This window comes from Psammomys obesus, unplaced genomic scaffold, assembly GCF_907164565.1.
Source record: "Psammomys obesus unplaced genomic scaffold, mPsaObe1.curated_primary_1811, whole genome shotgun sequence".
In the NCBI taxonomy this organism is placed as follows: domain Eukaryota; kingdom Metazoa; phylum Chordata; class Mammalia; order Rodentia; family Muridae; genus Psammomys; species Psammomys obesus.
The window spans coordinates 8,201,526-8,218,536 of NW_026592710.1; the positions used below are offsets into that span (position 1 = coordinate 8,201,526).

Here is a 17,011-nt window from a genome sequence, read left to right on the forward strand (position 1 = left end):
AAGTCACAATAATGAAACTCTAAGTATTTCTATGACGTGGGAAACATCTAAGTCCAGTTGCAACGTGAGAACCTTCTTGGCCCCTAGGAAGCGTGTGCGGACAGGGCTAGCTGTGGCCACATCTTTGTGTATCTGTTCATCAGGAACCAGGAAAACGCTCTCAGCTCTGGAGGATGACAGGGACAGGAATGCTGGCCCACGAGGGCTCTGCAGTTCCTCACAACCCCAACAAGCCCTCAGCCACACGCTCCATTGAGGGGTCAGCCATCCTGGATATCGCTGGCCTGGCTGCTGTGACAGACAACAGGTACTCCACTGGGCATCTTCTGAGCCGGGCTCATTGCCTGTTGACTCTCAATTTCAAAGTCAGGAACTCTCCCCTCAAAATAAGACTTCTGTAAACTGTCCTGAGAATTTCTATTTTATTGTGTTTTTGTCTTTTTTTTCTTAATGGCTGATGCCTATCAAATTCTCAGGTATCATTTAATTTTAAAAATTATTGTGGGAGTACCCATGAAGGTGTTAAGAAAGATCAAATAATAATTTATAGAAAATGAACATTTATGTTACTGAAAATTTCAGTCTCCCTTTACTCTCTAAAAGTGAACAGTTTGTGTTCTGAAGTTTTTCCTAGTAATGTGTTGTCTTTCAGGAAGACAACACATTTAATAGCATTATTCAGACTTTTTTATGATTAACTCTCTGGACAGTTTACATGAGCTACATTATCTTAAATAAATTGCTCTGTTTACAAATGTATTGGTTTCTTCATAAAACCAGTGTTTTTGTTTTCAATTGGTACCTTATTTATCTTGAAAAATTTGTAAGTTAAGACACAGAGTCAACTATTTAGAAATGGAACAGTAAAGACTTGGAAAGCAGGTAGCCCCTCCCAGACGGCAAGATGGCTCACCTGTGAGACTGCACGCTCCTGGGTTTTGGATCTCCATTCTGTTCTTTTGATTTCCTCTTGTTGAGACTCAGCTCTGTGTGCTGCCCATCACATTGCAGGGTGGGTGCTGGAAAGCAGAGGAGTGGGCCTCACTGTGTGTCTCTGCAGATATGAGCCTCTGATGCTGAGAAAGCCAGACCGCAGGCGCAGCACCACACAGACCTGGAGCTTCCGCGAGGGAAGATTGACCTGTGGCTTGCATGGGCTGGTGGTTCAGGTCAGTTGCTTTTGACACCCTTGGTTGCAGCTTCCAGGGTCAAAACAAAGCCTTGCCTAGGTTATACATGGTGAATGTACTCTCTAGTTACTCCGTTTTTGTTAAAGGCAGTCAAGAAACCTGTGCGTCTGTGTGTTTCAACATGGGAAATGTTATTTTCTTTTTTAAAAGATTTATTTTAAAATAATTGAAATAGAATTATATCACTTTCTCCCTTTCCCACCTCCAGCCCTTCCCATACTCCCCAAATTTCAAGGTGATAGTCTCTTTTTCTTTGATTGTTATTGTTACATGCATACATATATGTGTGTACACACGTGTGTATAAATGCACCCTGCTTAATATTTTTGGTTTTTGTGTTTGTACTTTTAGGGTTGGCCACTCCGAACTGAATAATTGATATGGGTGACTCATCCCTGTGAGAGACCAATTCTTCTTCTCCCTGCAGTCATTAGTTATCTGTAGTTCTTTGTCTAGGGGTTGGACCCCACAAAACTTCCCCCTTCCATGTTGACATGTTCCTTGATACTGCCATTGTTCCTGTCCTGTTTATGCAGCCATTGCTAGGAAAGACTGTTTCTCAGCAGGATTCATGGTATTTTGGCCTTTATAATCTTTCTACTCCCACAGTTCCTGCTTCTATGACTCAGGATTTATTTTATTTTATTTTACTTATGTGTATGTGTGTGCATCTGTGTGTGTTATATGTACAAGGGAATGCAGCTACCTACAGAGTCCAGAAGAGGGCGTCAGATTCTTTGGAGCTGGAGCTATAGGTGGTTGTATGCTACTTGACGTGTATGCTGGCAATGGAACTTGGGTTCTCTGCAAGCGCGACAAGTACTCTTAACCACCAGACCATCTCTCCAGCTCCATAGCATGCATTCTTGAAGGTGACAGACCAAGTGTGTTAGAAGTAGCTGTCCTGGGTAATGGCTTCTTTTCTTCTGTTCTTGGTTTCTCTGAAAAATTTTTCCATTAATGACATAAATTACCTACCTACTTTTTGTTTTGTTTTTCGAGACAGGGTTTTTCTTTGTAGCCTTGGCTGTCTTAGACTTGCTTTGTAGACCAGGCTGGCCTTGAACTCACAGCAGTCTGCTTACCTTTATTTCCCTGAGTGCTAGGATTGAAGGTGTGTGCCACCGCACCCTGTGTACCTACATACTTTTTAAAAGAAGGAGGAAAAAAAAAGTATCCATTAAAAGCCTAACACTGAGGTGGTGGGTTAGTGTTAGATCCTGGAAGCTACAATATCTTTTGTAAAGTGTCGGAGCTGGTCCTAAGTTTGCACTGTGGTCCTTGTCACCACTGTCATCTTCTTCCTCTCCCCCCCCCCCCCCCTTCAGTAGTTGGCTGGCCAATCTCCTTCTTTCTCTTTAATTTTGAGATTATATTGTAATTATATCTCTTTCCCCTTTCATCTCTTCAAACTCTCCCGGGCCCTCCCCACTTGCTCTCTCTCAAATTCATGCCTTCTTTTTCTTTAATTGTTGTTAAATACATGTGTGCTAGTGTGCATGTGTTCCTTCTATGGAAATGTTCTCGAGTCTGACCGTTTGGCACTATATGACCCATTGGTGTGGGGACATGTCTTTGACTTTGCTACATTCTTGGTGGTATCAAAATGAGTATTTTGTTGTAGCAAATGTGACAGTCAAGGCTGCTAGAGTGTCTTTGTTCTCAGCCAGTCTGTGGCATAACAGATTTCCAGGGACTTCATAAGCAAATATGCACTTGGGGTATTGTCAGGTATTTAGATTCCCACCCATCCTTTTTTGGGCTAGGTGTGGGCCTCTGCATCTGAGGTGAGCAGGTGGGAGGGCAGCTTGGAGGGTTGAGCACATAGCAGAGCAACACAGTGACTGCGTGTTCAGGTCCACCCACTGCGGGACTCACACAGAGCTCAGCAGTCCAGCATCAGGCCCTTGGCAGTTAGTGTTCCTCTCCCTGGTGGCGTCAGGGTCTCTTCTCGTGGTGGTGTGTACAGCCATAAGAAGCCTCTTCTGTTTGGTGAGATTTATTTTCTTTACCTCTGTGGCCCTGAGCTTTTCTCTTCAAAGGCCAGCTGCTTACTTATGTGAAGCTCACATCTGGAGTGGATTTGGGATTTTCAATTAGCAGTACAATTCAGACTTCTAGAGGCAAAAGAAGGCTTGTTATAATTGGTGGGTTCCGGGTCTGACCCTGACTTTACTTCTAGCCTTTTTTTTTTTTTTAAGTCCATGAAATTCCAATTTTCGTGGAGCATTTTCCTCCCACCAAATCCCTTTTCATTGTTTGCTGTTTTCCTGCATCTGCCCACCATTTCTTTTCTGTGAACGTGTTTTGGTTAGGAACCTTTTTTTTTTTCTTTTCATTTCAGCAATAGAAGGCTCACACACATTTCTGACCTGCCCTTTCTAGGTTATGTATATACTTTCTAAACTTACCTTTATGAAAGGTGTTCCTTGTATTTGAAACCTGTCCTATGTGCCTTTTCATTATTCAGTATCGAAAGTGAACAAGGATGACTGTGGATGGTAGTACAGACCTACAGTTCCAGCAGGAGATGATGACTTTGAAGCTGCCCAGGCAACAGAGCAGGCCCTGTCCTGGAAACCAAAACAAAGAAAAAGGACTGAAATATTTGTTCTTTCTAGTCTGTGGTGTGTCCCCATGGGCCTTGCCCCATAGACCTGTATTTCGTGTGAGGAGCATAGTGGGACTATGACTTTTTCAAAAGCCGAACTGTGTCCCATTGCTGTATTACAGGTCAGAAGTGGCACAACTTGGGGCTATTTGGTTGTTTTGCTGTCAGCGTAAAGGAAGCTTTTGTTCTGGGACTGGCTTTTTAATGGGAAAGCTGAATAATTAATGATCAGTTCTGTAATATTTAAGGTGTTTAGACAAACCTCAGTGGTAATACTCAAAGAAACAAAGCCGGCTCTGGCTACTTTATGAACTTATGTTTAGTGAGTGAGGTTTGTGATAAGGCGGAGTACAACCAGTCTGCTTTGTTTGTGGGTTCCCGCTTACATGTGTGTCACCTTCCACGTTAGTGCAATGCATGCACCTTGCCATTATATACAGTGCTACCTTTTTTTTTTTTTAATTTGCAAGACTAACAAATTGTGACTCCCAAAGGAGAATTTCATCTCACTTGTCTCACAGGTGATATGTTGAAATGTCTAAGTCTGTGCTATGGCCTTTCCTTTCATATCTTTATTTTGACATCTTTTAGGCCAAAGGAGGGCTTTCTGGATTGTTTGATGGAGCTGAAGTTGTTCTTGGTCCCGACTCATCAGTGGAGCTGTTGGGGCCAGTTCCACCAGAGCAGCAGTTTGTTAACCAAAAAATGAGGCCTGGTTCTGGAATGTTGTCCATCAGAGTCATCCCAGATGGACCAACACGAGCACTCCAGGTAAGAATTAGAAGGGCCAAAAAAAAAAAAAAAAAAGAATTAGAAGGGCCGACATGGGCCTTCCTTTCCCACCCGCATGGTCAGGCGAGTAACAGATACTTGTTTTAGTGTACTCACGTGCTGGATGTGGGCTGTGCTGTCCTCATCTGTAAGAAAGGGCTGGGTCTCCATTATAAAGTTGTGTGGGAGCTAGAGTGGAAGTGACTATAAAGATAAGTAAAGTCTAAAAATGATTAGGAATGAACCAGGCATGGAGGTACATGCTCATACTCAGCACTTAAGAGGCTGAGGCAAGGGGGTCACTTGAGTTCAAGGCCAGCCTGAGCTACATCAAAAGACCCTTTTCTTCAACGTAAAAGAATTTTAAAAGATAAGAAAAAATGTGTACTCGCTTTTAAAATAGTTGATGTATGACCACTCAGAAGAAGAGAGGAGCTTTTCTACCAGACAAGTACAATGCTACGTCATAAAGGGAGGAAGTGAGGGAGTTCAGGGGGACTATGCTTGAGGCTGAGGGAGCTTCCTACAAGATGTAATACTCAAGCTAGCACCAAGTTAACAAGAAAAGTGAACCTGACAGAGAAGATGAGGCACAGGGGCACTGCCATGTTGGTCATGTTCACACAGAGGTGATTTACTGAGCAGCTCTTAGAGGCAGGCAGCATTTCAGTTTTTAAGCATGTGACCATGAAATGACAGTCTGAAGGGCATAGGCAGCTGAGAGATAAACAGAGTAAGTTACTGAATTAGTGTTCACTAGAGGAACAGAAATTCTAAACAAATATAGGTATGAATATTAAAAGGGGATTTATTGAAGTGTCGGTGGCCCCACTAGTCCACTGATGGAAAAAGACCAAGACCCTAGAGCCGTTAAGCCACAAGGCTGGATACCTCAGCTGCTGTTCAGTATACATTGGACTTCTCAAGAGACAAGTTCTAACACCAGTGAAGGAGTGCCTCAGCAGTAGATGGATGAACTTGCCAGCAAGAGAGAAGGCAAGCAGGCAAAAAGCAAAACCTTCCTTGCACTGTGTCCTTTTATATAAGCTGCTACTGGCTGTGTTCCAGACTTAGGATGGTACTTTCTACCTCAAATGATTGATCAAGAAAATCTCCACAGGTGTGCCCAGCTGCTTGAGTGTTAGTTAATACCAGATATAGTCACATTGACAACCAACATTAGTTATCACGGTTTATCTAGTATTTCGGAAGCTGATTAGTGGAGAAACTAGCACATGCATATGGTAAAAATTAGACTAGAGACAGGATTGGGGTCTGAGATTCATACTAAAGGCAGAAGGTTTTGTCCAAGGCAGGCAGGAGTCAAGGGTTGGCACGATAAGTATTCATCTAAGATAACTCATTGGCTGCAGTGTTGAAAAGACTGGAGGCAGAGAAAGCCCAGCTAAGAGGCTCTGGCATGACAGTCGACATGACAGTCGGAGATGGTGGCTTAGAGCAAAGTGCAGGGCAAGAGTGGGAGGGTGGAGAGAAGCTAATCCAGAGGAAGCTGATTGAGTAGTCAGTGAATAGGTGTGGGATGAGGCATAAGGCTAAGTGGCCTCCAGGAATCTGTTGTCGGCATCAAGGGGGATAAGGGTCCATATATCACTAGGCAAAATGCAGAGCAGGCTTGAAGGAACCAGAAGTTATATTGACACTTGCTGAGCTAAGGTGGCCTCATGTTTCTCTGTGATGATGTCCAAAAGCCATTGTGACTTTTGGTCTGGGGCTCAAGGTGAGATGTGCGCTGGAGATGCAGAGTCATCAGTCATAGAGTAATAGGGAGAAGCCAGTGGAGGACTTATCTGTGAGCATTCTGATACATCATGTACCAAACCATAGTCTGTAGTGCTGCTTTTCAGAGCCATCTACTCATGCCAAATACAAATGCACTGCAGAGGCCTGCCCGTGCTCTGTGGGGCCTGCCCATGCTCTGCGGGACCTGAGCATCTGCCCATGCTCTGCGGGGCATGCCCGTGCTCTGTGGGGCTTGTCCTTGCTCTATGAGGCACCCAGGTGTTTAGCTGGATAGAATGCTGTCTAGACTCAGAAGCTCACCTGCTTCATTATAACCCAGATCTTGCCCTGGCAGCCTTGAAGCAATTAGCCTCCAAAGGTTTCCTGGGCATATAGTGGCTCCTGACCAATATTTGGCATGGAAGTGTGAGCCCTTATTTTGTTCTGTTTTGATTTCAGATTACAGATGTCAGCCAGAGGAAAAGCGAACGTTCATCATATGAAGTGGAGGAACTTCCCGTTACAGAGCAGGAGCTGCGGAAACTGAGGAATCCAGACACACAGCAAGAGCTGGAAGTAAGTCTATCAGTTTATTTCTACATGTGTGCATGTGTGGGTGCAGTACCATAGCATGTGTGAGATCAGAAGGCAAATTGCAAGAGTTAGTTCTCTCCTTCTACCTTTACCTACTGAGCCGTCTTGCCAGCCCAGGCAGTAAATTTTCTAAATGCTTTAGATTAATTGTCTTGGTCGTTAGCTGGTCGAGAGTTTGCTCTGTGATTGTGTGAACTCTGAGTGTGGGGTGCTGTTTCACTGTGTTTACTGTTACCACATGTGTGTTTATGTCATTTGGGTGACGTATGGATCTTAGGTAGGAATCAAACAATAACAGATGTTGCCCTAGTGAGACGACAAAAAGGAAGCTAAATGATCCAGATTTTAATAGTACTTAGAGAATAAGAAAATGTGATTTTTTTTCCCCTCCCTCCATCTGACTTAAATCCTTCTTCCTTTTCCTGTGTTTGTGCTTTGGGAAAGAATGACAAGTCTGAGATCAAGATGAGCGTGGGGAAGCCTGCTTTTTTGATCTTGTTGTGGTGCTTAAGTAAATGGCCACGTGGATGTGCACAGAATAATCTGCTAGGGGCTCATCCCAAACAGGGAGCAAGATTCTTGAGTAATCCCTCCCTATGCTGTGCAGCATCCGTGTGTGTTGTGTGCTGTCCTCACATTCCCTGGGATTTTGACCTGACTGACCATTCAAAGTGGAAGGCTTGGCTCCCAGGGGCAGGAGGACATTTGAACCAGAAAGCTGACCAGTGAGACTCTGCAGTGGTTTTCTGCTTTTCAAAGCAAAAGAGCAGAGGGACTGGAAGCCATTCACGTCTGTGTACCCTTCTGGCCACTGTGAGCTCTGTTGTAAGCAGTTAATGGACAGGGCTTTGATTTCCTTTCAGGTGCTGGTGCGGTTAGAAGGCGGGATTGGTATCTCTTTAATTAATAAAGTTCCAGAAGAATTGGTCTTTGCAAGCCTCACAGGAATCAACATCCACTACACCCAGCTGACAGCCAGTCACATGCTGGAGCTCAGCATACAGGATGTGCAGGTACCAGGACGAGAATGTGGTCGTCCTGTTTTATGTCCACCCACGCCAAGTGTCTGCTGTCTAAACGCACCTTAATGTTTGGGGGAATGTCTTTAAAAAGTGCTTTTAATTACACGTGTATCTGTGTGTGTACGCATGCGCGTGAGTGCTAGTGCCAAGGGAAGACAGCTGTCCTCCTGGATCTGGAGTTAGGGGTAGTTGTGAACCACTCAACGTGGGTGCTGGAGACCATAGCCAGATCCTTTGCGAGAGCCGTAAGTGCTCTGAACTACTGAGCCATCCTTTCAGCCCCTGGAGGAAATATCTGATCTTTAAAAGAGGCATCCCTGTGAAGAGCTTCTACCCCAACATCTCCCACAAATTCTCTTCGCTTTTGAGACAGGGTCTCAGTATGCAGCCCTGGTTGGCTTAGTATAACTTACTATATAGGACCAGGCTGGCCTGGAACCCACAGAGATCTGGCTGTTTCTGCCTCCTGAGTTCTATCATCAAAGGCATGGTCATTGTGCCTGCTAATACAAAGAAAGTTGAATTCCGGATGCTCCAGGTGATGTATAAGTAACTCAGCTACTGGGGGTGGCAGCTGGTACATACACAGTATACACGTGGAGGTCGGGATTTACTATTAAAGACCACAGCTTCCAAAAGCATTAGAGAACATTACCCCACAGACAGAAAACGGTGCTGGTAGAATTGCAATCAACACAGAGTAGAGACGAAAACCTGAAATGAAGACATGAAAAACATGCACTAGGCTTCTTAAGTAAGTCTTCTAAGGAGGTAATGGTTGCTTAGACAAGCGCGACAGCACTGCATTGTGGTCCCTGAGCCACATATAAAAGTAAAATGATTAACAACAGTGCTGTGAAGTCTGCAGGGGAGAAATGGAAGTACAGCATTGTAATTTTGTACATGAAGTGATAGGTCATTTAATGGTAGGCCAGCACATTGAGTTAAATACTGTAACCCGCCTCAATGATAATGGTTGTAGGTAATGAATAAAGTGGAATAAAGTGTGTGATGAATCCAAAAGAAGGCAAAAAATGGGGTAGACAACATATGGGACACATAGCAAGCCATAGCAAGGTGGCAGACAAAAACACAATGGTGCCAATTAATTGTCAGTGTGATCAGCATAAAGACAGTCAGATTGCATAAAATGCAAGACCCAGTTGCCACCCATAAGAAGCACACATCAGGAAGGCCTGTAATCAGCATGGAGGCTGAGGCAGGAGGATCATGTGTTCAGATTCAGCATGAGGTGCAGTGAGACCCTGCCTCTCCCTCCCACCACTTATTAGCTGTAAAGAAACAAATAGGTTAAAAGGGCCCGGGGGTGGGGGCCCTGTGCTTTAACTAGTCATGAGGAAGGAAGCAGGAGTCACGTTGATTAATGTCAGAACAAAGAGTATTAGCAGAGAGAAAGAAGGGAATTTCCTAATGATAGGATAATTAATTAATCAAGAGGACATGACACATGTGAACACTGATACGCCTAATCACAGACTCTAGCCTTCTGACATTGTGACACTGTGTCATCTGCAGAAGCCTCACTTGAGAGCTGTGCAATTGAATTACAAAGAAACCACAAAAAGAAAAGAAAAATCTCAGAATGTTTTAATAAGTTTATGATTTCGTGTTGTGCTGCATTTGTAGCTGTCCCAGGCTGCTCGTGGCTCAGAGCTTGAGTGTTAGACACACCTGATTAGAACTTTTAAATATGTAGAAGAGAGGTGGGAGGTGGCTCAGTCAATGAAGGAGCTTGTTTCGGTTCTGAGAACTGACTCCCACAAGATGTCCTCTGACCTCCACGTGCACACACATGTCAGCACCGACCTGTCCCAAACAAAGCGAGAATGGACACCTAGGTTGTCCTCTTCTCCACATATGAACACAGACAGAAAGAAAACAGAAACACTAAACGTCTGAAACCCATGAACTAGAATCTGTAATTGCAGAACTAAAAAACCAGTGAGATCAAAAGCCGTCTTTGGGGGCTGGAGAGACAACTCAGCCTTCAGAGCTTGCAGATGACCAAGGTCTTTGTTCTCTCATCTTCAAGGAGTTTGGAACGAGGGGGAGGCATCAACAGCTCAGCAGTAAGAACACTGGCCTTGGGCAGGACAGCCTAGGTACAACCGGCTCTATCATTGGTCAGCCTGAGCAAGGGCTGCTCCACACGTGTCCACCTATCAGCTGGGACAGTGGGCTGATGCTTACACCCAAGTGTCACATGCACGGTGACCAGCACGGTGCTGGGCACTGCAGGTTGTGATGGGTGTGGCAACCAGTTTTTGGCACAACAGGTCTACTTGCTTGATGCTTTAAGATTTTTTTCAATTTTGAAATTATTTTAATTGGGAAATAATTATATTTATTATGTCAAAATGAGGTTTTATTTTTTTTTAATGATTGTATTTTATTTTATTTTTTTTGCCTTTTTTTAAAAAATTTTTTTATTAATTACACTTTATTCATTTTGTATCCCCCCATAAGCCCCTTCCTCCTCCCCTCTCGATCCCACCCTCCCTCCCCTTTCTGCATGCATGTCACTCCCCAAGATAGGGGAGGTTCTCCTCTTTTTTCTGATCTTAGTCTATCAGTTCTCATCAAAAGTGGCTGCATTGTCCTCTACTGTGGCCTGGTAAGGCTGCTCCCCCCTCAGGGGGAAGTGATCAACGAGCAGGCCAATCAGATTATGTCAGAGGCAGTCCCTCTTCCCATTGCTAGGTAACCCACTTGGACACTGAACTGCCATGGGCTACACCTGTGCAGGGGTTCCAGGTCATCTCCACGAATAGTCCTTGGTTGGAGTATGATTTTCTGGGAAGTTCCCTGTGTTCAAATTATCTTGTTCTGTTGCTCTCCTTGTGGAGTTCCTGTCCCCTCCAGCTCTTACTATTTCCCACTTCTTACATAAAATTCCATTCACTCTGCCCATCAGTTGGCCATCAGGCTCAGCATCTGCTTTGACAGTCTATACTGCAGAAGCTTTCAGAGGCCCTCTGTGGCAGGTTTCAAGGTTGTTTCCTGTTTTCATCCTGAGTGAGTTGTCCCAGAAGCAAAAAGACATGCATGGTATATACTCACTCATATAAACATATAATATAAATTAACCCACTAAAATCTGTACATCTAAACAAACTAAGCAAAAGAGAGGACCCTAACTAAAATGTTCAATCCCCATCCTGAAAGGCAAAGAGGATGGACATCAGAAGAAAAACAAAATGAGGTTTTAAATGTATATGTTCTGTGGAGTGGCTAAATTAGGCTAACTTCTTAGTCATCACTAAGTGAAACCTTAGTGAAGAAGTAAGTACTCACCTACTTTCTGCTACTATGTTGTTATTGTCAATACAGTTTTTATTTGTGCATTTGTATGTGTGCGTATGGCAGAATGTGCATGTGCAGGGCATGGGACAACTTGAGAGAATAAGTTCTCACCTTCCATATGTGGATCCTGGAAATTAACTAAAGTCTGCAGGCGTGGCAGCAAACGCCTTTACCTGCCAAGCCATTTTGCTGACCCTGTTGTTATTTTTAGACAGAGACTGGCTGTGTGGTGCACTCTGGCCTCAAGTGCTCACTTCTCCTGCTCCACTTTCCAAGTGCTGGGATTACTGCCATGTGCCAAGTTGCCCATTATCGTCACCCTCCTTGTCCTGGATGAGACAGAGAGAGAGAGAATGTGTGTGTGTACATGCGCGCGCACACGCACACGCACGCCGTAGCTGTGAGGTGGCAGAATGGCCAGGGGTCTCTGAGTAGCCTGCTAGTATGAGGCACCAAATGTAAAAACAATAGCTAATCAGCGTGGTATTTCTGTCTCGTTGGCTTTTCCTGCTCCAGGTGGACAACCAGCTTATTGGCACCACTCAGCCATTCATGCTCTACGTGACCCCCCTGAGCAATGAGAACGAGGTCATTGAGACAGGCCCTGCTGTGCAAGTCAATGCGGTGAAGTTCCCCAGTAAGAGTGCGCTGACCAACATCTACAAGGTGGGCTGGTGGGGAGGCCGGGCCAGGGGCATGTATGGAGGCACGCTTGGTCACTCAGAGCCAGTCACAGCCAGCCGCAGCACAGTGTATGCACAAAGGTGGCTCTCAGGGCTGAGGCATACGTGGCTTTTGTTTGACTGTTGAGGGAGGTGCCATTTCTTGGCACCTTGTCTCCTCTCCTATGATTTCAGTGACCGTGGTAGTTCTGAACCATGGAGTGAGGCCCATGTCTTCGTTCCTGAGTGAAGCAGTATCTTGTAGGTGCTGCGGTCTATTGCTAAAGGTTGAGTGGTCCAGAGATAATTCTAGAGAGCTGTGGGAAGTCCGCCTTTGGAACAAGCAGTGTGCCGTGTAAACTGCCATGCCTGTACTAACAGCAGACAGTTAAAAGTGAGAAAGCTGTCAGGCCTGGGGGGTCCCCAGCTAGAAGCCAGCTGTGATAGCAGCAAGCTGCAAAAGTGGGAGCTGATGGGGACCAAGCCTACCTGTGGCTTTCCACCACAGACCCCAGTCAGCTTCTTCTCACCGGTGGGGCCCTGGGCATCGGGCAGAAGGGTGGCAAAGTGTCCACTGAACACCTCAAGTTCTGGTCACTGAAGCAAGGCAGAGAGAGGCGAGCCACAAGTTGTTTATCATTAAATCACACAGATAAAGAAACCAGCAGCCCGGCTCTGCTGGAACTATAGGGTCGCCATGCCTGCCTACCTCACTGGGACCTGCCTAACTGTGCAAATGAAAGCTGCTATAGCATGTGCCTGTAAACCAGACTTTCTTTTTCTCTAGCATCTGATGGTCACGGCTCAGAGGTTCACAGTACAAATTGAGGAGAAACTGCTGCTCAAGCTACTAAGTTTCTTTGGCTACGATCAGGCAGAATCAGGTAAAGCTGATCACTCTCCGCTTCTGCCTGGCATTGGCCCACAGTAGTGTGTTAGTCTGTTTATAAAACACAGGTCGTCCCTAGACAACAACCAAGCTAGCTCCCCGCCTCCTAGGCTGAGCTAGCTGGCTCAGGTTGGCAGTATAGCAGCTCCCTTTCTAAAACTGGCTTGTTGTCTGAGTCATGCCTAGGCACTGGGCAACCCTGAGAGGGCCTTGGCATCCTGGAGTGTGGGACAGCAGGTTGTTAGGAAGCAGGACACCCTCCTCTGAACTTTGCAAGTTCTGTCTCTGTGCTGTCATGTAACAGAATGAGGACTGTCATTCAGCAGACCACTTTGTTTATGAAACCAGCTCAGGGCCAAGAGTCAGAAATGCCTTTTTGGCAGTTGCTTTTATTTAGTTTGAAAAACAAAAACTGGCTAACCTCAATTACTGACTTTTGACATCTGTGCGCCGGTGCCTTAATGCCATTACAAATGTTGTCCTCTGGCCTTTGGAGAGGGAGTCCGGTCACTCTCAGAAAGCGAACATTTCTTGAAGAGCTGGAGAGAGAGTTCAGCCATTGTCACTTTAGCTTCCTCATCACAGCTCTTTCTCCTGCTGTCAGGTGACTGCTCAGGGCTGCAGCTAAGAACGAAGTCAATGCACAACCTTTTAGAAAGACTTATTGTGTGCGTGTGTGTGTGTGCCTGTGTTGTGCACACGTGCATGCTTGTGCATATGTGCGTGTGTGTGTGTGTGTCTTTGCCTCTGTGTGTGTGTGCGTGTGTGTGTGCGTGTGTCTGTCCTCTGTGTACAGGTGCCTGTGGAGGCCAGAAGGCGGGGTCAGATACCCTGAAGCTGGAGTTACAGGCAGTTGTGAGCTGTCTGTTGTGGCTGCTGGGAACTGAACTCTGGTCTGCCAGAAGAGCAGCAAGCCCTCTCAACTGCCAAGTCATCTTTCTAGCCACTTGGCTCATTTTTTGCTCTTTTGTTTGGTTTTTGTTTTGAGACAGTCTGTCTTTGCAGTTCATGTTCAAGTTCATTATCTTCCATGTGTTAGCCTTTTAAAACCTAAACTGAAGAAATGGTGGGAAAGAGGCTTTTGTTCTTGTCTGCATTTGTCCACCATGCTGGCTGGAGGGAAAGTATTTATGCCCACAGTGCAAGAAAAATTCATTTGTGTTTATACTCTAGATTTATATTCAGCTTCACAAATAGGAAAAGATGGAGCTTTAAGAGTATTTAGGATTGTGTGGGGAGTTTGCTCAGTGGCACAACATGTAGGTAGCATGCATGGGGTGCTGGACTCCTTCCTTGCTGCCTCAAAAAGAAAGAAAGTAAAAAAGAGAAGGAGACAAGTATTTGGAAGGAAGAGCAAGGCCCTGTCTGTTTAGTACTGTGCTTTCCACTTTGGCTTGGGCTCCAGTTTACTCGGAGCATACCTGCATGTCCAACAGCCAGGCAGGCATTCTGCTTGGCTCCTTCCCAACGGGATTCACTTAGGTTTCATGGGTCACACTGTTCCTATAAGTCCCTCTTGGACATCTCTTACAGCTTGCACAAGGGACTTAGGCTTTTGGGAAGGGGTAAGGGTTAGGGTTAGGTCTTGTCAACTGTATGCTTCTTGATAACCTTAGGCTTGTCAATTCTTCCTCCACTTGAGTAGCCAGTTTTGTTTCCTGAGTATGGAAGGCAGGTCTCCTGTAGAGCATCCTCCAGCTTTGAGCAGACCTGAGAGCAGCCTCCACTGGGAATGTGCTGATGTAGCTGTGAGCATGCTATCTGGTTTTCCTTCCCAGACACAGGAAGCCAGGGGGAAATCTGCTGCCTGAATGTGTGTGTATCCTCCCATGCAGAGAGTGCGTTATGTTCTAGCCTATGCCCCTCCTTTGCACTCATGGGCTAGCAGAAAAAAAACTCTACCTTGATTTTCCTGCTTCTGAGATTTGCCCTGCTCAGGTAGGATGCTGCCATGAGTCAGCTGTGCCAGCTCTTTAGCAGGAACTGTGTTAGTCAGAGCCCTGTTTATGTTGAGGGGGTCCTTTTGGTTAAGATGTATTATACTCTAGTGTCCTATGACCTGGATGATAGATGCTAGTAATGACAACAGTAGTTCTGGCAAGTCTTTGGCCAGCAAATGAACCTGTGACCGTTGGCTCTGAGATGTCGGCTGGGTGGCACAGAGTCATGGGTAAGCAGATGACGCTAAGCTACCTTCGGATAACCAACACAAAAGTCTGTTTTTCTATAGAACTGGCCTCTGCATACTGACTGTATGCTTGGCTGAGTCATAAAAAAAACCAAGAAAGATGACATTTTGTTTGTGTAGGTTTCTATGTGAGGTCACACATGTTTGAATTATGATGCCAACTTTTGGTTTTGTGTTTTTACTTCTTCCTTTGGGTCAGAGGTGGAAAAATATGATGAAAATCTCCATGAGAAGACAGCGGAGCAGGGGGGAACACCAACTCGATACTACTTCGAGAACCTCAAGATCAGCATCCCCCAGATCAAGCTGAGTGTGTTCACCTCCAACAAGCTGCCACTGGACCTTAAGGTGAGCTGACAGTTGGCACACTCTCCATGGGAGTACACCTTGAACATCCACTCTCCCTGTCTGGAATCACTCAGCCTTCATTTTGTACCTTTCCTTTTATAGCTGTTCATTAACGTGCATAACACTCTTTTTGCCTAATGTTTTGGGCATAACTTTGGGCTGAAGATCAAGATGTTGCTAAAAAGGACAAAAGCAGGACAATGTAACATCCATCTGCGGTTTAGGTGGCTCCGGCTTACCTCAGAGCAGCAGAACCTCTTCCTGGCTTGGTCCTGGTCTGAGCAAGACAGTCTCTCTTTTGACCCACCACCCAGGTGATAACTCTTGGTCTCTTCTAAGAGAGAAGAGACTGTTTGTACTGTGAAGACTGTCACTAGAAAAGTCTGCCCTTCGAGGGAGGCTGTCATTGTACAGCTGTAGGCCATAACCATCTTTGCTCATAGGTGACCAGTACAGCCTTGGTGCCACCCTTGTTTTTAGTAACAAGGCATGTTTTAAGGAAGGGAGAGGGCTGACATTCCAATCCAAGTCTGTCATGTTTGGGTTCCCCACTGTGCTGTGCTGCCCCCTGGCACATAGGAGAGGGTGTTGTTAGACTATGCCCCCTCCATGGTGCCCTTGCTTGGTAGGTGGGACTGAAGTTCATTGTTTCTTCAGCCTGTTTAGTAGCAAGGTGATGCCGGGAGCAGGAGTAGCTTGCAGATCATTACGGAAACATCTTGCTTTATATTTCGACTCAAAATCTGCCTCCTCAGACTGGAAGCCATTGCTTCTGGTTCTTCCTTGTGTTGCACTTGAAGACAGTTGTTCAACTCTCCCTCTTCCCACTGCCCACTTCCTTTCCCCCACTGGCCCATTCTGCTTTCTCTCAGAAGATCCAGGATGGCCACTCTCTCCACAGAGGGACATCTAGATGGCTAAAATGAGCCATGAGCCTGCTGTGTTCAGATGCCCATGCAGGTTAGGCTGCAGGGTTGGCCTGGTGCTCAGGACCTTTAACCCAGAGCACCGCTGTCTGAGGGGGGCGGCACAGCCCCACTGCAGCCCATTGCTGTGGTTGGAGGGGGAGTGTGAGCCCAGCACTGCCAAATCTTCAGGTTTTCAAAGAAAAGCTTGAAGTCTGTATTTTTATATGGAATCTCCTAGTTTTTAAAAGTTGGCAACCAATTCATATTAAACAAAACAAAACAACCCCCCCCCCCAAAAAAAAATCCAAAAAACAAAAAACCTCAGCTTTCTGGGCTTGACAGAACATGTGTGGGCCTCATGTGCCACAGCCTGCCAACTCCCAGCCTCTAAAGTAGACCTACAGGTGATGAGACAACTGTCTACTCAGCCTTAGGTTCTACAGAAGGCTGGGATGGGGTGATAGCTTCAGTGAATGCAGACACAGGAGGGCCAGCCGGGGTCAGGGCTATCGTCCTGAGATTAGTGGCACAGTACTTTCCTCTCACTGTCCTGCTGCTTAATCTGCCCTACTGTTGTATTTCCCAGGAGGCTAGAGATGCTTATAATTAGCCTGGGAGCGAGGGGGAAAACCATGGGAAAACTACTGTCTTGCTAATATTCACAAGTATCCACTTGACTTCTGTGACCTTTGGAATGGGTTTGTTTGATAAAGTCTGTTCCCCCAGAACACTTGGCTCTCACCCAGCAAGCCAATGCTAAGCAT

At 45.7% G+C, this 17,011-nt stretch overlaps 1 protein-coding gene across 4 annotated transcripts in view; it reads left to right on the forward strand.

Moving 5' to 3' along the window:
• Positions 1-17,011, forward strand: part of Vps13d (vacuolar protein sorting 13 homolog D) — a 223,693-nt gene that overhangs the window by 125,179 nt on the left and 81,503 nt on the right. For all 4 annotated transcript variants that reach the window (XM_055615224.1, XM_055615225.1, XM_055615226.1 and 1 more), the window contains 8 exons: positions 144-307; positions 1,061-1,169; positions 4,393-4,572; positions 6,772-6,888; positions 7,770-7,919; positions 11,769-11,918; positions 12,702-12,798; positions 15,191-15,339. In XM_055615224.1, the coding sequence (XP_055471199.1) occupies positions 144-307; positions 1,061-1,169; positions 4,393-4,572; positions 6,772-6,888; positions 7,770-7,919; positions 11,769-11,918; positions 12,702-12,798; positions 15,191-15,339 (1,116 nt within the window). The remainder of the gene's footprint in view (positions 1-143; positions 308-1,060; positions 1,170-4,392; positions 4,573-6,771; positions 6,889-7,769; positions 7,920-11,768; positions 11,919-12,701; positions 12,799-15,190; positions 15,340-17,011) is intronic.